We start from the raw sequence: 21,339 nt of genomic DNA on the forward strand, positions 1-21,339 counted from the left end.
TCCTTTTTGCTCTAGGAATAAATAGTTCTTAGTCACTACAGATTTTGTTCAGATAAGTTCTAAAGTCTGAAGAACTGCAGAAACTACAAAAAGGCATCTGCTTCATTTTAGCCCAGCAATTTTCCTTTCTTTTTTACAGGAGCACTTAAAATTATCACTTTGATTCAATGAAAGCATAATGAAATACGAAAGATGCTACACTTCTGTTAACAGCTGGTTTTGAAATTTCCTGGCATGTTGGCTTTTGACTGGAATTCACAACTGCTAGTCCTTTTTGTTTCTGCTGGGATTTCTCAAGCATATGTTCTTCAGTTTAGAGAATCCACCTAGCGTATGTACTCATTTACCATAATGGGAGGACTCTTTAAAACACATAATTCTAATAATAAAACTGCCCAGTTAAACATGAACTGAAAGTGTTAGACAGTAGAAAACTGTTTTCTTTTTTTTAATGATCTGAGGTCACTGCATCACTTTTCTTTTTATAATTTTTATTTATATACATTAACAACATACAGTATAAACAGAATACAAAAAATAGTGAACATTTTTCAAGCACTTAACCCCACCACCTAGACCTGAACAAGTATCATTACCTCTGCCATAAATTTATGAGTCAACCAATAAATAAATGTCATATCCAAAATTCCTGACCAACAGGATTGCATTGTTTTCCCTTATCACTTTCTAAAATATATTTAATGAAAACTGACCAATATGAATCAAATTCTGATTTTTTAATTCCCCCCCCCCCCAAACACCCTCATTTCCATTGATAGTTTATCATTTAAGGCTACATGCCATACCTCCCCATACCATGTTTCCAGCATGAAATTGGTTACTATCTTCCAATTGCCACTGTGAGTAAAATAATCAACCAGTTCTTTTTTTATTCAGGTTTGTGGTCTCCATTAGTTATGCTAACCTAGCATCCGGGGCTAGATTTAATCCTATAATGTTACCTATTTCCTTAAATATATTGTTCCCCCCATAAAGGAAAAGATGTCCCTTTGTGCATGCCACATCTCCAGCAGTGGTTACTTTGCTTCTTATCCATATGGTGTAATTTAACCATCTTGTACAGTTTCCAACATATCTCTCAATCCTAGGATGAGGCCAATTTTTCAAATACATACTTTACAACATGCATTCCAGTGAATGAGTATAATATGTAACTGTCTGGTCACTTCTCCCTTAATTGATGGATGCGGGCTATCCACTTTTTTTTCAAAACTAAAAACATTGTATGAATATTCATGCATGTGCTTTTCCAATTCATGTCATCTTTTAACAAATAGTGGTAGACAAGGCAGTTCATGACATGTTTAAAAACAGATACAGCTAGACACCAGGGATGCAGCTATGCAGGGGTGGGAATGGGAGCACCCTCTCTCCCCCATAAAATTATGCCTCCCAAATGATTTTTTTTCTTTACACTTCAAAGTTGTATCATTGCACTAATGTAAATTCCAGTTAAGTATTTAGAATTATAGCTTAGACATACAAAGAAAAGGCACAGGCAAAGTGAGCAAGTAAATACAAAGACAGTGCATACTATAAGATGTTTTGGTGTGAACAATTTGCAGTGTCTAGTTCTCTGCAAAGCTAGCAATTTGGGGGCTGAAGAAGTTTTTTTTTTTTTTGGTGTAGCAACATTCTTATGGGGAGGCAAAAAATATTACGTTCAATAGGTTATAATAATAAAACAAAACTGAGCTAAAAGTAATTTAAAAGTACAACGGTGATAATAGTATATATTCAACCATTATTAATGTTTTGTTTCTTCAAAACAAAACTGCATTGAGGATATTTTTCTTGGGGATATTATACGGAGCCAACCAGGAATGTTACATTTTCCCTAGAAGTGAAGGGAAAGGAAGTGAGGGAGAATTTGAAAATGGTAACAAATAATACATCTGATAAAGGCTTACTTTAAAAATATCTTTATTTGCATTACAATGTGTGATGAATTCTCATGATCTAATGCAATTGGCTAATGTTTCCCTTTCATGACTAGCTGCTGAGACTAATCCTTCTAATAATGGCATGAAATAACATGATGTGCTATTAATGGTATTGTCTGTGTTTTTGAAGTTAGATAAGGTGCATTTCAGCAATTATGCAATATTACAGCTAGTGGAGATGAAACAGGTCATGATTTTCCTCATATTTTGCCTTTTATTATACTGTATAGCATCTAATCTGAAAATAGCTTGAAAGCACACATACAGAACTGTCAGCTCACCACAGCCGCTCCTGAATGAACACACGAGACTCTCTGTGGTATCACCAGGAACTTTTACTGTAGGAAACATGAACATCAGAAAAGCCAAGAATGGGAGGCTCCGGCCAACCCTCCTTTATATACCCTCCCCCTCATTTGAACAGTCTCTTCCCGCTCAGTAAAACCCCGCGCAAATTCCCCGCCAAGTCCATCAGCCGTTTCTCCTCCGAGTCCTGGGACGCAGGTGTCTTATCCATGTCAGTGACCCTGAAACTCAGAGCCACATCCAGGCTCTAGTAGCAGGGTTCTGACATGGCGTCCTCCTCCCCTTCGTCCTGGAAGGAAAAGATTAAACACAACTATTGTTCTCCGCTGTCCAGAGTTCCTTTATACTTTTTTAACAGGCTGCAATGGAATACCGGGTGTACCTTTCCTAGGTCCTTTGGTAGCCTCAGCTCATAGGTCACTTCGTTTATTCTTTTTGCTACCCTGAATGGCCCTATATAGCGTGGAGCCAATTTCTTGGATGGGAACCCCAATTTCAGGTTTTTTGTGCTCAGCCAAACCAGATCTCCTTCGCCCAATTTGTCCCCCTCTCGGCGCCTACGATCCGCAAAGAGCTTGTACTTCTTTTGTGTTTCCCGCAATGCCTCTACCACGGTTTGCCACCCTTGCTTGATTTTGGCCGGCCATTCCTCGTCGGTCTGGCCCTCCCCTTCCTTCCACTCGGGTAGCCTGGGGAAAGGTGCCACCTCCTGTCCGTATACTATTTCGAATGGGGCACGACCTGTGGCCGAATGTACGGCCCCGTTAAAAGCCATCTCAGCAAACGGAAGAAGGTCCGCCCAATCATCCTGTCTATAATTGGTGTACATCCTTAAGAATTGGCACAGTGTCTGTTGGGTACGTTCGACCCCCCCGTTGGTCGCGGGATGAAAGGCCGAGCTCAGGTTCCTTTCTGCTCCTAACAGCTGTAAGAATTTTCCCCAAAATTTAGCAGTAAATTGGACTCCCCGGTCACTAATTATCTTGTCGGGACAACCATGTAGGCGATATACATGCTTCACATACAAATCAGCAAGTTTTTCAGCTGAAGGGAGTTTTGGCAGAGCCACAAAGTGTGCCTGTTTTGAGAATAGGTCCAATATTGTCCAAATGTATCTGTGGCCTCTGCTGGGGGGTAGTTCGCCTACAAAATCCATGGCTACGCATTCCCATGGCCTCATGGGCTCCACCACCTTCTGCAATAGCCCCTGGGGCTTCCCCGGTGGTGTTTTTCCCTCTGCACATAATTCACACTGCGTGACGTATCCCCTGGCGTCTTTCCTCATTCCGGGCCACCAGCATTGTTTGGCCAACAGTTTAATAGTCCTGGTGGGGCCTAGATGACCCGCACCCTTGTTATCATGGTACTTCCTTAACATTTCTCGTCTTAAACATTCAGGAATATACAATTTCTTATTTACAAACACCAAATCCCCACACAATTCTCCCTTTTCTTTGTTTGTTTGTAACCATTTGTCCATTCCATACGCTCGCTTCAACTCTTCCTCCCATATTTCTCCTCCCCCCGTGGAAATGGCAGTACGTTTGTTTTCTTTGGCCGCTTGTGCTCGAGTTAGTACTGCCAGGCCCCATTGCTTATCAAGAAAAATACTCCCTTCAGATTCCTGAATTCCTCCCCCGTGCTGAGGCATCCGAGAGAGAGCGTCAGCGAGTATATTATGTTTCCCCTGGAAGAATCTGAGTCTGAAATCAAAACGGCTGAAATATTGGGCCCATCTAATTTGCTTCGCTGATAGTTTACGAGGGGATCTTAGATACTGTAAATTTCTATGGTCAGTCCACACCTCAAACGGTGTTCCACTTCCTTCCAGAAAGTGTCTCCAGCACTCTAGTGCTTTTAGAATCGCTAAGGCTTCTCTCTCCCAAATCGGCCAGTTTTTTTCTGTATCGCTAAACTTTTTTGACAGATAGCCACATGGCTTCAGGTTCCCCCCCTCGTCTTTCTGTAGCAGAACTGCCCCATATGCCCGGTCTGACGCATCGCAATGTAATACAAAGGCTTTAGACATATCAGGGTGCTGTAGGACAGGCTCCTCAGTAAAACGCTTTTTAAGGGCTTCGAAAGCTTCCTGGCATTCTATTGTCCAGGTCAGTTTGGCCCCTGGGGCCTTCACTTTGGCTGTTTCTCCCCTACCTTTAGTCTTTAACAAATCCGTTAATGGCAAAGTGAGGCGCGCAAAGTCCTTGATAAATGTTCTATAGAAGTTTGCGAACCCTAGGAAGGATTGCAGCTGCTTCCGTGTTTTGGGGGCTTCCCACCCCCTCACGTCTTCTACCTTCGCAGGGTCCATCGCCACTCCCTGGGAGGAAATCCTATACCCCAGAAAGTCTATCTGGTCTTTATTGAACTCGCACTTGGCAAGCTTCGCATACAGTTTTGCTTCTCTCAACTTTTGCAGGACTTCCCTGACTAGTTCTATGTGTTGCTCCTTAGTCCGAGATACTAACAATATGTCATCTAAAAAAACAAAGACTCCCTTGTACAATAATGGATGCAACACTTCGTTGATTAATTGCATGAACGCGGCGCCTCCGCCGCACAAACCGAAAGGGAGCACACGATAATTGAATAATCCGAATGCACAGGAGAAGGCCGTCTTCCACCTGTCCTCTGGTTTAATCTGCAATTTATGGTACGCTTCAATTAAGTCCAATTTAGTGAATATCTGTCCCTCCGATAACTGGGCGATCAAGTCCTTCACTAAAGGTAGGGGGTATTTATTTCCAGAACTGATTGCATTCAGGCCCCTGTAGTCAATGCAGAGCCTCAGCGTTTGGTCCTTTTTGCGCCTGAACAACACAGGCGCCCCTAGAGGGGAATTTGAAGGCTCTATGAAACCCCTCGCTAGGTTTTTATCAATGTATTTTCTCAGTTCCTCCTTTTCCCTAGCCGACATTGGGTATATTTTTGCCTTAGGAAGCTCTGCTCCTGGGACTAGCTCTATCTTCACTTCAACTCTCCGCTTCGGTGGGAAACTGTCTGCTTCCTTCTCATCGAATACGTCCACAAAATCCCGATACTCTGGGGGTAATTTATCTGCCAGTTCTGCTATCCTGATAGAGTCTTCCTCCCCCCTTTTCCCCGGCTCCCTTTCCACTTCCTGGCTCCCTCCTTCCAACTTCATCCTGAAGATCATGCTCTTATCCTCCCAGTTGATTTGCGGGTTGGCCTGCCCCAGCCATGGCATGCCTAGTATAACATTATAGCTGGCTATTTGTGATATCACAAATGACACCTTTCCTTCCCAACTCCCTATCTTACACTTTACATCTTCGGCACTGTACTTAGCTAATGATCCCGATGCTGTGGATCCGTCCAACTGCGAAAAAGCTATTGGGGATTCTAGGTTCGTTCTTTCGCATCCCAATCCCTCGGCTAATTCAGGGGAGATGATGTTCCTGGAACATCCACAATCCACAAATGCTTTGCAGGTTGCTTGTTTGCTGCCACTTTCCAGCTGAATGGGGACCACTATCATGGCTTTGTCCTGACTTACCAACCCCCCCGAGTGGTGCCTCATCGGTGGTTCTTCCTCGGCGCGTTTCCCTGCCACGGCTCTTGGTTTGGGCGGGCCTCCGCCTTCCCCTTTTCTCTGCCAGCACTCGGCAGCCCTGTGGCCCAAACGGCCGCACACGAAGCAGCCCCTCCTGCTGGTGCTCACGTTCCCTGTCGGCTCCGTTCTCCTCCCGGCTGGGGTTGATCCCTCCTTCCGGCTCCCCTCTTTCATCTGCGGCCGCTGCTGTAGCCCTCCTCGGTGCCTCCTCGCCTGGGCCAGCGATGTCTCGATGCGCCCCGCCAGCTGAATCCATCCGCGCAGTGTGTCAGGCTCATCACGATGCACCGCCCAGGAGAGGATCTCCCGCCTGAGCCCCTCTTTGAAGAGTTCTATCTTTGTCACTGCAGACCATTCCGGCACCTTTTCAGCGAGGCATTGGAACTCCTCCGCATACTCAGATACCGACCTCTGCCCCTGGGAGACGGTCTTCAACTCCTCCCTCGCCCGGATCTGCTCCAGTGGATCTCGGAAACGGGTCTCCAGGGCCCCCATAAAGCGTCGGAGTGACCCCAGACATGGGTCGCGCCGCGCGTGTAGTTGAACGTACCAGCTGGCCGCTCCCCTCTTCAACACTGCACCAATGGCCCGTACCCGGCTGGATTCCGTTCTAAAAGTGTGGGCATTGTCCTCCATATAGCCCCTCACCGTGGTCAGGAAAAAATCCAGTTCAGAGGACTCTCCCCCAAACTCGATCCTTAGTTCCTCTCGTCTCGGTAGGGGTCCCTGTGGTGGCAATCCCCAATTCTCCGCCCGTCGCAAGCCCCCTTGCGGGCCAGTGGGCCCCGCTGCTGCTTCCCTTTGTCCTGTGCCACGCCCGGCATTCGCCAGGGGCACCAGGGTCTCAGTTGGGAGCGTAGCCGGGATTCTCGGAGGCTTTTCCCCTTCGTCGTCACTCTCCTCCACCCGCGTCAGGCTCGTTTGGATCTTGGGCCGGGCACCGGGCTCCTTTCGCATTTCCCTTCCCTTCGGTGCTGGGAGGTCTGCAAAGCCCTGGCTGCTTCCCATGCTCACGTCCCACATTGAGCTAGCCCGGAGTTCCCTTCCTCGCTCCGGCTCCGCCAAAACCGCCAGGCGCTCCATCGCCCTCGACATCACTGCCAGGGTGGTCTCCATCGCCGACATCCTCTCCTCCAGAAACACCATCTTTTGCGGGCCTGGGGAAGGTGAACCTTCCTCTCCTCCGGTGCTATCTCCCCGCACCACTCCGCGCCTCTGGGTTACCCCATTTGGCTGGGCATAAGCGGTGGATGACGCCAGGGCCGCCAGCTGGTGGAACTCAGCGTCCGTCTCGGGAGTGGCCCTTTCCGACCTTCCTCCTCCGGCGCCCAAGAGCTCTTCATCCTCCACTTGCATGTTACACCTCACCGCTACAGCGGGATGGTGTCCGTATTCTTGGCTTAGTGTCAGCTCACCACAGCCGCTCCTGAATGAACACACGAGACTCTCTGTGGTATCACCAGGAACTTTTACTGTAGGAAACATGAACATCAGAAAAGCCAAGAATGGGAGGCTCCGGCCAACCCTCCTTTATATACCCTCCCCCTCATTTGAACAGTCTCTTCCCGCTCAGTAAAACCCCGCGCAAATTCCCCGCCAAGTCCATCAGCCGTTTCTCCTCCGAGTCCTGGGACGCAGGTGTCTTATCCATGTCAGTGACCCTGAAACTCAGAGCCACATCCAGGCTCTAGTAGCAGGGTTCTGACACAGAACACTACAGCTTACTAGGACTGGTTTTGAAGAATTGGGTGTTGGTTTTTTTAAAATAAGAGTGTGTGTATCCCTGCTGATTTTCCTGTTTTTCTTTGTCAGTTCTGCTTTGGTTATGTGCAATCATTTCTAACTTTACAACATTAAATAGAAGTAGAGATCATCTTCTAAGTCCATCCTTTTTCCCATTAAAATTGAATGGATTACTTAACTAAATTATATTAATTATATACACAAACATCTGTTTTCTACATGGCTTCTCCCATTAGATTTTATAATCAAATAAACCTGAATATAGTACATTTTGTCTGCTGGATTTGAATTGCTAGTGAAGTTATTTTCCTTGTTCATTAATGTTTGACTCCATTTTGGTTCTTTGAAAGTTGCTTTTGCAGGTCAGAAGCTAAATAGACATAACAGTTAAACTTTCAGTTAAAATAGCATTGTGGTACCTGGAGGTATTCTTTCTTGTATTAATATTATTTCAAAGTAAAAAAAAGACTAGTTCACATTGTATACTCATATTCCCTTGGCATAGTAATATACATAAATATATGAAGTATCCACAGGTTCAACCATCCATGGTTTGAAAATATTAAAAAAAAAGACCAAACCTTGATTTTGGAATTTTAATTTAAGGAACACCATTTTACTACAATATTGTATGTAATGGGACTTGAGAATCCAATGGGGGACTCGTTGTTGTTGTTTTTTCTGGACTGGTGACCAGTGGTATTAGCAGCTCACACTATATGTTACTTTACCTCTCCTGACCAGGGATGGGCAACTATTGGGGGTGCAGTTTTACCCTTCTACCACCCTTGTGGGCCATATCAGAACTTATGGTTGCCATTCTGAGTCAATTTTTCCAGCATTGTTGGGATTGGGTGAATTAAACTGCCATATTTTTAAGCACTTCTGGTGCATTTGGAGTAAAAATAATCACTTGACATGAAAATAGGGCACTTTGGAGATCATTAGAGGTCATTAATGTTAGACTTATAGGGTGTACTCAGTCTAAAAATTGCATTTCCCCACACCTTGTCTGCAGTTAAAATATCTTATAACCTAAGTATGTTTCAGCCCATACTAGGTCAATTGATATGACCAGAAAACCATTGTCTTCTTTCAACCCATTTCTATGTGTTTCCCTTATCCCTTTTGTTTTCCCTTTTTCCTTTTTCATGAACAGTCAGAATGTATAGAGTGATGTGTGGTTTCAGGGCTGTATGGCCGTGTTCTAGCAGCATTTTCTCCTAATGTTTGACCTGCATCTATGGCTGGCATCTTCAGTGATCATGGCTCTACAGCCCAGAAATCACACAACACTCCAGTGATTCCAGCTGTGAAAGCCTTCGACAATACAATCAGAATGTATGTTTTTCCATGGCCTGTTCTTGTGTTAAATGGAAAGACAGAGAGTGAACACCACATAACGATATGTGAATTGTGAAAACTCTAGGCATGTTGAATTGTGCATCTCCTCCTAAAGTCAGAGTCAATGGGGCAGAGGTATCCTCCGTTACCTCTTAGGGCCCTTCTACAAGGAACAATAATGTGAACCTGAAAGGGACTCCTTAAGGTGGCAGGGAGTCCCCACTACTCAGCCATTCTAAACACAGTTCAGTATGCTAGACAGGGACCACAACAGAGACCCTTTCCCACCATGTCAACTGCCCTCAGCCACAACACAGACACTTGCCTTGCAGGCTGATGTCTGTCAGCCTCCTGGCAGGCCTTGTGCTTTGCTAAGGAGGATAGGAAGGAGAGGAGATAATCCCTTCTCTCTCCTCCCAGCCTTCTTAGTTAGGTACGAGGCCAATTAGAGGCTGCCGAACCTCTGCCTGTAAGGTAAGTGGTCATGTCATGGCTGCGGACAGGCATACCAAGCCCAGGAAGTGTGAGATAGTTGTTAAGACAGCTGAGGCCAGTTTTCTTTAGGAACCAAACCAGCTGTCTTCGCAGGTCCTGCTTCAGGATTTGTATTTTCCCCACATTAGTTTAACCTGGTGGAAAGCTGCATCAAGTGACTTTCCTCCAGGTTAGCCCTGTGTGGCATTAAGTCACTGCAGGTAAACCTCTTTGCCTACCAACCTAAGTGGTCAGTGTCAATCTGTCCTCAGTGTCTCCAAAACAGCTGACACCACTTCAGTCAACAGCATTAAAACTCAACTATTCATCAGCATTGCTGGAAGTGAAGGAGGTTTTAGTTTTCTTGGGAGCATCTGAGGATCTTGGCAGTAGGCATACAAAAGAGGTGATACACCCCTGTTCTGTATGCCTGACAGTTTAATTTTAATAATATTTTGCACCAAATTACCTGCAACTGACTTGGATTAGGCCTGGGAACCGAAATGATATTCAAAGAGAGTTGGAAAATGGTTGAAAAACATGTTTCTGATAAAAAGAATCATGCAGTAATGAGAACCTTTGTTGTTCAGGACTTATTTTATGCCAAATTTGTATGTGGTTGTTTTTCACAGAAAACAGCATTTTCTGTGCAGATATGTTTTTTTCTGAGCATAAATGTTGTGTTCTATGCAAAACAAGCATGTACACATTATGTGCAAAATAAGTCCTGAGCTATGTAGTTCCCAAAATGAGAAGAAAATCATTAAAGTTACTTTCTTTGTAATTCTTTCATGTGAGTGAAGCAGGACAAATGGTGGCAAAGGTCTTATGTTTTGAATTTTACTATTGACTGAATATTTGATATCATTATTTTATTATTTTAGCTAGAAGTTCATTCAGAGTTTGTTAGTACATTCACTAACATTATGGCTGCAGAAAACAAAATTATTTGTGAATCGTGGTGCACTGTGTACATATACTTTCAAAGACTTAAGTCATTGGAAAGGGATTGCAAATCTGTGGAGAGTTGTTCATTTGTAGCATCTGGAAGGGTTTTTTATTTTAACATGACTTTCCAGACTCATATTTCTACTTGGTTCCAAAGCTATTGTAAATCTTGCTTCATGAAGTGGCTGAATACTAAATTCAGATAACTTCTTTTCAGTATATTTCCAGTTGCTTTGTTGTGGGAAAACAAAATTCAGATTTGCATTTAACTCCATTTCATATAGTTTCTCTTATATCCACCAGTAATTTTGTACTGTATATTGCATCTGATTCATTAATTTATTCTCTCTTCATATTTCCAGGGCTACAGCTACTCACAGAGGCCAAGTTATATTCAAGGATGCCTTAGCACAGCAGTTGTGCGAGCAAGGAGGTAAGGATTATTTTCATTAAAAATATTAATCATCAATATCTGTTTGCATTAAATTAGAAGTTTTTTTACCTAATCATAAGACATACAAGGATAAGATTTTTCATAATGCTGTGTTGCCCTTCCAGTTAGTTAAAGGATCAGAAAAATTCTGGCATAATTTCATGTTTGGCAAATGGCAAGTTGAATTGCCTTTGTTTGTAATTTAACTCTCAAATTTAAAAGCTTTCTAAATGTCTATCAAGAACTGGGGTGACTGGGTGCAAATGGAGAGTTGATAATTTTACCTTTGATAATTGTGCAGAAGAGAAAATTTCAGATAATACAGTTTTTGCTATGCCTAGATGACACTCTCTTTGCTGTACAACTATTAAAGTTGTGCAAGGAAATTTTGTGGTAATCACCCTACAAAGACAAAAGATATTTATCAGTTCTTCTTCTTTTTTGTGGGTCACATTATTTTATTTTTTAAATATATTTTATTGAAGTTTTACCTTATAAGATAGAGTAAATTAACATCGAAAGAGTGAGAACATTTGATTGTAGAGAAAGTAGGAAAACTGAGATTTAAAAAGGATCAAAAAGGGAGAGGGAGAGAAAAAACCCCAAAAACCAAAAACAAAGCTAAAGTGTCCATATTTATATAAAAAAGAAAAAAAACCCTGAACAAATGGTGATATAAAAATGCAAAAGTACTTGGCAAAGAAACATACCAAAAAGCAAAAGCAAAAAGCATTAGCACTGGCATTAAACACTTTGAATAAAATCGCTAGGTTAGAAGCATCTGACATTGGTAATGTTCTAACCAAAGAACTGCCAAAAACTGTTAGACTAAACAATCATTGTTGTTCCAGTATGACAGTTGGAAAATAAAATAATAATAATAATAGTAGTAGTAGTAGTAGTAGTAATACTAATAGTCAGGATTTCCAAGCAGTATGTCATCATTTGGTTAACAGACTGTCAGGACCCTGGCTGCAGAGCACCAATAACCTTACACAGAGGCCAGTCTCTATCTAATATCTTTATTAAAGAAATATATAAAATCAATAAAAACAAGTGAAGAATATAGTTCAGAAGCAGACCTTTCAAAAGAGGTCAAATATAGTCCAAAAATGTATTGTCCAATATAAGATATTAGAGTTCAAAGTTTTAATCCACTTGACCGAAACACACACTTTGCCAAGCAATAGTGTGGGGAATTAGCAGAGTCCTAGAGTTCAATGAAGCTTGACAACAAGGCTGGAATTAAACTTGATTCTTGGCTAGATTCATAACTGGAAACAAAGGCAAAACATGAGCGTGGAGCAGGGTCCGTGGTAAAACTGCAAGGCTAGGCAAGGCTTGAAAACTTGATCCGAGAAGCAAGGAACTGGGGTTCGAAGTCCACACACGATCTCTCTCCTGAAGCTGATCAGTTGACTCCGCAAAGAATTCCTCGCGCCAACCACCTATATTGGGTCTCGTTTTCCCGCCAACAGCACTCTTTCCCTAGAGAACGAGAAGCGAAACCCAACTCTGTCCAGATGTGTGACTCCTTAGAATTTCCCAAGGGAAGCAAGCCTAATCAGCTTGATTTCTGGCAGCAATGCGTAAACTCCTCCGTTGAGCTTCTCTGTTTCCCCTTTCTCTGGAATAAGATTCTTTTCTGGGAAACGGGGGGGAGTTCTGCCCAAGGCCTGTTTGGCTGAATTCTTGAGGACAAACATCAACATCCTGCAGGTGAAGAGACTCCGGCTCTTGCTGAACCGGCGAAAACCCCATGTTTTCCTCTTCGTCTGCCACAATAGTACTAGGAACAGGACTACAAGGCCCATGAGTCATCACACAGACAGATATAGAAGAAAAATATAATGTGCATTTATGATAAGTCTATATTTCATTAAGGCTAGTAATAAATCATGTTCTTACTCCTAGAATAGTATATTTTTGCTTTTTAGTACATTAAGAATATTTTTAATGTATTTCCTTAGATGGTAGAATATAAATGCCTGCATTTCAGGCAGAATTATCCTATGGTCTGTTGTATCACTTTTTTATTTTAGGAATGTTCTCTTATTAAATAAAATAAAGCATAATAAATTATAATATGCAGGCAGTGAGTCAGAGCATTTCTACAAATATATAGACTCGGATGTGTTAATGAAAATACTAGTTTTGAGTCCATCCTCTTCTAATTATACTATCTATTAGGCTTGCTCAAATAATTCGATTTTCCCGTTACCCGTTATTAATTCGTTATTTTCGTTTGTTTTGAAGCAATATAGAACCTTGGTTGTCCACACGTCTGGATATCGCGGTTTCGAATCGCGAGAGGCCGTTTTTTCTTATTTCTTCGTTTTTTTCGTTAGGAAAAAAAGCTTTTGCAAATCACCCAAACTCCTTTCCTTTTGCCCCTCAGCCAATGGGAGGCTCAGCCAATGGGAGGGGGCGAGGGGGAAGGAGGCCGAGGAGGAGGAGGAAGACGGAGGGGGGAAATGGCCGCCGCCGCTGCCGCCTCGCCTCAGCTCAGGCCTGGAGAGACCGAGAGGGGCCCGGCGGTGAGGAGGAAGAGGCCTGGGATGCGAGGGGGTGTGGGCCAGGCCCGTCCTCGGCTGCTCCCAGGGGCCCAGATTCGCACCCTCCCTCCCCCCAATACAGGTCTCCAGTCCATACCACGCTACATGAACTTGAATGGATACTGTGGTTGTGTTGTCGAAAGCTTTCATGGCCGGGATCACACTGTTGTGGTATGTATTCCGGGCTCTATGGCCATGTGCCAGAAGCATTCTCTCCTGACGTTTCACCCACATCTGTGGCAGACATAGAGGTTTTGACGTCTGTGCGAAGCTAGGCAAGTGGGGTTTATATATCTGTGGAAGGTCCAGGGTGGGAGAAAGAACTCTTGTCTGTGGGAGGCAAGTGTGAATGTTGCAATTGGTCACCTTGATTAGCATTGAATAGCCTTGCAGCTTCAAAGCCTGGCTGCTTCCTACCTGGGGGAATCCTTTGTTGGGAGGTATTAGCTGGCCCTGATTGTTTCCTGTCTGGAATTCCCATTTTCTGGGTGTTTCTGGGAAGGTAATGGCACTCCATGTAGTCATGCTGGCCACATGACCTTGGAGGTGTCTATGGACAACACTGGCTCTTGGGCTTAGAAATGGAGATGAGCACCAACCCCCAGAGTCAGACATGACTGAACTTAATGTCAAGGGATACCTTTACCTTTACCTACACACACACACACACACACACACACACACACAAGCAGGGACTATATATATATATATATATACACAATATATATCACACACACACCAATTTAACAAAGTTTCAGCCACAAAAACAAAGTTTCTGAAGTAGAACAATGACTTTCACAGTAAAGACAACCCAATTTAACAGGAAATAAGACTTTCAAACCAGGAACAGATTTCTGCAATTATTAAAAAATGGTTTATTATAAAAGCTATGAAAATTCTCCAAAAATCAGAGGATAAGGGAAACGTTCCAAATTTTGGTGAGCTATCAGTGTTAAATGTGTTCTACCACTGTACCAAGTTTGAAGAAGATCACTCAAAAAATGAGGGTGGGAGAGTCCTGTAAAGTCCTCTCCCTCTGTGCTGTTTTTGGGAATTGCGCATGCGCATCCGCCATTAACGTATTAATTTAGAAAATAACGAATTTTCGTTAATTTTGAAATTTTTTGGGGGCCAAATTCGGAAATACCATCAGAAACGAAAAGCTGCCCCCCTTTAGTTTTGAAACGAGTTTAGAATCAAATTTTTCATGGATCGATCAAGCCTACTATCTATTGTTCCAGAGGTCATCAATTAAACAGTCTAGCTCCCTGCTTTTCCAGTAAAGCACTCCAGTAAGATATCCCAGAGATCTCCATGCTTATTCAGATATTCCCAGGGATATAACAATTTCTCCATAAATATGCTCAGTTAGTTTTCTATTTTGCACAAGGTCCAGAATCCCTTGAAATACACCTGAATTATCTGCTTATTTTCACTGTTTCACAACCTGTTCACAAGCCACCAGAAATTGTGAACTCTAGTTCTTTTTTTCTTCATCATGACTTTTTTTTTACAGAAGAAAGTTAAACAAGTGGTGAAAATTAAAATTTATAATAGTCAAATTTGAAACCCCCACGTTGAAATAGTCTTTCCTAAACTCGGAAGGGTCTTTTGACTGGAGATACCCTGTCAGAATGTCCATCTCAGCCACCTCCGTCACTTTCACGATCCATTCCTCCATTTCTGGTGTTTCCTCCAATTTCCAGGCTCGTGAATAAACTATTCTCGCAGCAGTTGTAATCAAAGTGAAGAGTTTATTGTGAGGCTTCAGCAGTGATGTGTCTGTTATTCCTAGTAGGAATATTTCTGGGTGCATGGGTATTTTATTTATTTATTTATTTACAGTATTTATATTCCGCCCTTCTCACCCCGAAGGGGACTCAGGGCGGATCACATTATAACACACATAGGGCAAACATTCAGTGCCCATAAACACATCAAACAGAGACTGAGAGACACACGCAGAGGCAAGTTAACCTTCTTCTGAGGGGATGTTCGATTCTGGCCACAGGGGGGAGCAGCTGCTTCATCATCCACACTGACGGCACTTCCCCATTCCAGGTCGTAAATTAGTTAATCTTGCCTCCCCACTTTATAAGTGGTACCTTATCTCCTACTTGATAGATGCAACTATCTTTCGGGTTGCTAGGTCAGCAACGAGCAGGGGCTATTTTTTATTTTTAATTGACGGGTACTCACCCCGCCACGGGCTGGCCTCGAACTCATGACCTCATGGTCAGAGTGATTTGAGGCAGCTGCTCAACAGCTGCGCCACAGCCCGGCCCCTATTTTTAGCTTTAGTATTTTTTCAGTAGTTTTATGGATCTCAATCCAAAAGTTTTTTGCCTTCTTACAAGTCCACCACATGTGGTAAAATGATCCTGTTGCTTGTTTACATTTCCAGCAAGTGTTTTTAATTGTGGCTGCATTTTGGCTAATTTAACAGGTGTCATATAGGATTGATAAAATATTTTGTAGAAATTTTCTAGAAGGGAATAGCTTCTGAAAATTTTTATTTTTTACTTTCATCTAAGCTGATCGAGCGGTCAATGTTTTTGGCCCATTTTACCATACACTTCTTGATATATTCATCTTCTGTGTGTAATTTTAACAGGAGACTGTAGAGCTTAGATAGTTGTTTATTTCTTGATTGAAGTATCTTATCAAGGTCGGTCTTTTCTTCTTCAAATCCTGTATGCACATCTTTTTGATATTGTTGGTGTATTTGTGCATATTCAAACCAGTTCATGTTGTAGCCCTGCTGGTTTATTTCTGTCATTGATTTCAGTTGGAGGTTATCTTGTGTTTTCTTGAGTATTTCCGCATATGTTGGCCATCTTTTACTACCCTTTGAATTTCCACTTTGTTTGAAAGCTTCATGGATCAAGGTCCATTGTGGTAATTTTGTGTAAAAAAATTTTTGTATTTGTTCCAAGTATTCATCAGAGTTTTCCTAATTGGGTGTTTATTAAAGTTTGAGTCTTCTGCCACTTTCCCATAAATTAAGTATGCATGTAAGCTAAATTTTAAACTATCTCCTTCCAGAGTTATGAGACTTTGATTGTCAAGATGGATCCATTCTCTTAACCAAATCAAATATAGCTGCTTTCCTGTATAATTTTAGGTTTGGGAGAGCCAGTCCTCCTTTTTGTTTAGTGTTTTGTCAGTTTTTCATCTTTATTCTCGGTTTTTTCCCTCTCCAAATAAATTTTGTAAGTTCAGCATTCCAATTGGTAAATTCTTTTTCCTTGATGTCAATTGGAATGTTCTGGAACAAGAAGCATAGTCTAGGTAAGATATTCTTTTTTATTGTAGCTATCCGTCCTAGGAGAGAGAGATCCAGATTCATCCATTTTTTCAGATCATTTTTTTATTTTATTCCAGGTTTTTTCAAAATTATTTTTATACAGATCTTTGTTATTTATTCAGTTCTTACTCATATATTTCTTTGATGCTTGATATGTGTAGATGAATTGATTCCAGGACTTCCCTGATATCATTCTAACAACTTCTGTTTTCTGTGCACTTGGTAAACGTTAGAGATTCGTTCTCAAAAAATATTCAGCTAAACCTTAGTGACTCCTGAGAAACAAGTCAAATCTTTCCCTAATAACCAACTGAATGTTAACGATTAAAACTTATATAGCAACTTTGGAGGTTTTTTAAAAAAATAATAATAATGAAAATATTTTAAGATCTCTTCCTTTCACTTGGGGTTTCTCACAACTGTATTTCTTGCCATTTTAATTTCACTATAAATCAGTGTAATTTTCAAATGTTGTCAGTGCTGGCACAGAAAGCTAATTTTTTTCTTTGTAGATGGTAATATCTATGTGTATTATTATAATAAATATTTTAAATAATTTTTAAAGTAAAAGCATAGATTTTTGTTTTTTAAAAGGCATGAAAAAGCAATGTGACTGATGCCACACAATGTGAAAAACACTGCATTTACAAACAATGCTTCAAGTAGGCTTTATAACCATGATTAAACTCAAATCTGGACTAGTTCACACCAAGAGCTTCTTCAGTTACATCCAATGTCTCAAAGCGCTTCTCATGACAGGGGAGGAGTTCAACCATATTACAAAGAAATGCATGGATACATGAATAGAGGGAAGTGCTGCCGAGAAGAATTAACATCTGTCTTCCTTAATAAGCATGCTGTTTAGATTTAGATTTGAGCAAAGCAAACCAAGCATGACTTCCTTGGTGGGCTTTTTGCTTTTCTTTGACAGAAAAAGGAAGAGATAAAGAAAGGTAGCCATTGACCCACATAATACAGATATGCATGTGGTGCATTACAGAGTCCCGTACATACATCAGGGGTTCTCTTTCTTATCTGAGAAAGGAAATGCTCTGCATGAATTCTGGGATATGGGAAACACTCCATGTGCATGGGGAGTGTTTCTTTTCACAGGCAAGAAAATGAGGGCTCCTGCAGGCAGCCATTCTTAGTCACTTGTTGACTCCTTCATGTCAAGGTCTAGGAAAAAAGTTTGGCACCTGAGACATGAATTCATAGCACCAGAATAACTGCTCTGATTGTTGTTTCACTCAGTGCAAGCTGCCAACTATGTGTTCTCATTCTACAGCCATTATTCTGTGTGTGTATGATTTAAATGTAATAAATACAATATTGTGACCACAATACAGGCAATTCAGGATTTTAAAATAATTTTGTTTCAAAATTCCACTTACCATTTATATTGTTATCCAGTTTGAGTTTAAGTTGTCTGTTTTTATTTTAATCAGGAAGGAAAACTGACTGATTTCCACAATTCTTACTTCCAAGTCACACATGCTTAAGATGGAAATCTTTATATCTGAAGGCTGTAACAGTCAGCACTTGTTTCAGAATTCATGAGAATTGGCATGAAACGTAACATAATTAATACCCTTGAGATCCTTCAAACTGCCCACTTCTTCTTTGTCTCACTTCCCTCCCCCATTTGTTTATTTGGTGAGAATTAAATGCCTGCTAAGTTTTTTTCCAAACTGAAACCAATAAGTTTGCAACTTTTTTCTCATTGTGCCCATAACCTTTGGGTATGGTAAAATTATCAACTTGGAAATACTTTGAAAAGTGCTATGACTATTTTATATGATGCTCTAGGTGTATGACATTTTTGACCTTAATTATTATATGTGAAGGTCAAAACTGCACCCTAGTGCAATAAAATATAAATTGTAATAAAGAAATTATTCCGGGCGATATGAAAGTATATTCATCACTCGTTTAATGACAACCTCAGAGTTCTTCTGTGATATCTGAGATGAAGGACTGGAATTTGAAATTAGCTTAAAGGTACTTCGGGCAAAGATTCCCTTAGCTTTTTCAGACACTTTAGAAATTTCAGAAATGATGTATCTTTAACATTCAATTTTTATGGCTACGAAATTAATAACTATCTTTCATTAGATATCTAGTACTTGCTCAACCTTACAAATAATTAATTCCAAATTCAAAAATTATAACTATAATTCATGAGTTATTTTTCATTGCTTCTAAAATACATATCTAATTCTTATGAATCATTCAAAAAATGTCTCAAAATATTACCAAAAGAACAAAAGCAAGCCATGGATGAACTATGCATAACCAACATCACATATTATGACTGGATGGATGGCTAAAATCCTGGGGCTGGTTCACAAATGCAGCTGTGTGTATGAACATACTCCATAACTGCAAGTTTGTGATTATCAGAAGTGATATGAAGTTCTATCTGTGCTGTTTTGTTCCAAAGGATACACAAGCTGAGGTTTCCACCCAGCCATGAAGTTCACTAACTTGCCTTAGGACAGTCACTTTTTCTTAAACTAGCAAACACGAACATTTTTGTCTTGGAGCTTGAGTAAAAAGATTGGAATACAATTCATAGAATACCCCAATAGCCCATTACGGGAGATGCAGTCCTAAAATATAACCTTTCTAAACTGTGACTATTTTGATATCAAATGATTATGAGAAGAAACATTTTTCTTGGGATAGGGAATTTTTGACTCTCCAAATGTTTTGGCCTACAGCCCCTATTACTTTCACCCAATCTGGCCATTGAAAAAGGATTGGGGGAGTTTTAAGCCAAACGTCTAGAAGACCAAAAGTGTCCCCACCTCCAATATGGCTAGTTCATATTGGCAATGGCCACTTCAGTTCATCTGCCACATAACTCCAGAGTGATCTCTGGAACACGATGGGGAGACATGGGTTTCCAAAAATGTTTATAAACTGCCATTGACTAAGGCTCCAAGGTGTTTGTTTTCTTCATGTTTTCAGTAATGTCTGTTCTCCACATGTTACAGAACTTCCTTTGGAGGCATATAATGATCAAATAAAAATTTCCATTAAGTATGAATTAAGTTAAAAATCCAATTCTCAGTCATTTAAAGCACACTAGAAATCTAAAGGCAAAACAGCAACACCCTCAAACTCAGGGAATTGTGTGCCCTATATTTTGCTTAATGTTTCTACAATGGTTGGATTTTCCAAAGGAGGAAATCTTCAGCCTAGTCCCCTAGTTACAAATTCTGGAAAAGAATAAATTAGGAACTGAGAAAAAACATTTTCCTAAATGAGCAATTAATACCATTCATTTTGTGTTATTTCCTCAAATACCCTTTATTCCCTGCACTAATATCTGATTGCAGCCAACAGCCAGTATGAACATGTAAGAAAAGACAGACTGCCAATCATTTATGGCAGCATTAAAATAGTATTTATTTTCAGACTCATTTAAATATTATTTTTCCTTCTATTTTGCAGCTCCAACAGAAGCTCCTTTGCACCCCCTTTTAGGTAAGTGCACCCCCTTTTAGGTAAGTTGTTGCAGTTATTATTAGCTTCCCATCTGATGTTATGTTATTTTGTTTGACATTTGAGCATTTTCATAACATAAAGCAATAATGAAATTGCAGCTTTGAAAGAATTTGGATATAAATGAGAGTTTAAGGAAAATGGAATATACTTAGTTCTGGCCATACATTTGCTTATTAGATTTCAAACTGTCACATCCTAACTATATAATATTTCAAATCTCTTGTCCTCAGGTGCATAGATCAAGCTTTGACAAAACAGCAAGGGGGATGTTACTTTATTTCTAGATTAATCCCAGATTGTACTCAAAATCATAACCGAATCTTTTCCAGCTCATTTTGCATCCTTTAAATGCTTAGTAAAATAACTGACAGATGAACCTAACAGATGTCTCTCTGTCTCTTTATAAATATGTTTGAGCTCATTTGTTTATTACATCAGCACCGTGCAGACAGTTCTTGTGTGTGTGTATGTGTGTATGCCAGAAAGGAAGAGAGAAACATGACTCCACCCCATTAATAGGCAAGCCCCTCCCCTCATGTAAAATAGAAACATATGCAGGTGCTATTATTATGATAGCTTTTATTATGATCTCAACTGATTTGGAATTAATTAAACATTATTTGAACCTTTAATCTGTGTACATATATACTGTATTTTTCTATTTTGTGTTCTGCTACAATACTACTATAATATTTATTGTATATTTGTGATTAGTGAAATAATAATTGCGGCTAATAATTGCAGAATTTTATCATTGCCTTGGTGAACAAATGTTTCCTTCCATCAAAAGTACCATATATACTCATGTATAAGTCTTCCTCATGTATAAATTGAGGGCAGGTTTGAGGCCAAAATTATGAATTTTTATATGACTGGATAAGTTCGCCAAGTGTAAGCACCACTGTTGCCTGGGAAGATGGGGGCAGCCACCATGGTCGCTGCTGCCATTGCCTTGCCCAAACATTCAGAAAAAGACAGAAGTATCACTGCAGCAGAGAGAGTAGAGGAGTTCAGTGTATCTTTTAGATTCTCCTGGGATGGACTAAGCTCTTGCGTTTCACAGCTCTACTCAGAGAAGGGGGTGATTCCCCCCCCCTTTTTTTTTACAGGATTAAGGTGCAGTACTCACATTGACTATGGATAAATTAACCCAGATTGAATTGATTTATTGACTAAAA

At 40.9% G+C, this 21,339-nt stretch overlaps 1 protein-coding gene across 6 annotated transcripts in view; it reads left to right on the forward strand.

Moving 5' to 3' along the window:
* Nucleotides 1-21,339, forward strand: part of reln (reelin) — a 395,806-nt gene that overhangs the window by 143,841 nt on the left and 230,626 nt on the right. For all 6 annotated transcript variants that reach the window (XM_062981720.1, XM_062981721.1, XM_008111538.3 and 3 more), the window contains exons 4-5: nt 10,716-10,786; nt 20,108-20,140. In XM_062981720.1, the coding sequence (XP_062837790.1) occupies nt 10,716-10,786; nt 20,108-20,140 (104 nt within the window). The remainder of the gene's footprint in view (nt 1-10,715; nt 10,787-20,107; nt 20,141-21,339) is intronic.

The sequence above is a fragment of the Anolis carolinensis genome, chromosome 5 (genome assembly GCF_035594765.1).
Source record: "Anolis carolinensis isolate JA03-04 chromosome 5, rAnoCar3.1.pri, whole genome shotgun sequence".
Classification (NCBI taxonomy): domain Eukaryota; kingdom Metazoa; phylum Chordata; class Lepidosauria; order Squamata; family Dactyloidae; genus Anolis; species Anolis carolinensis.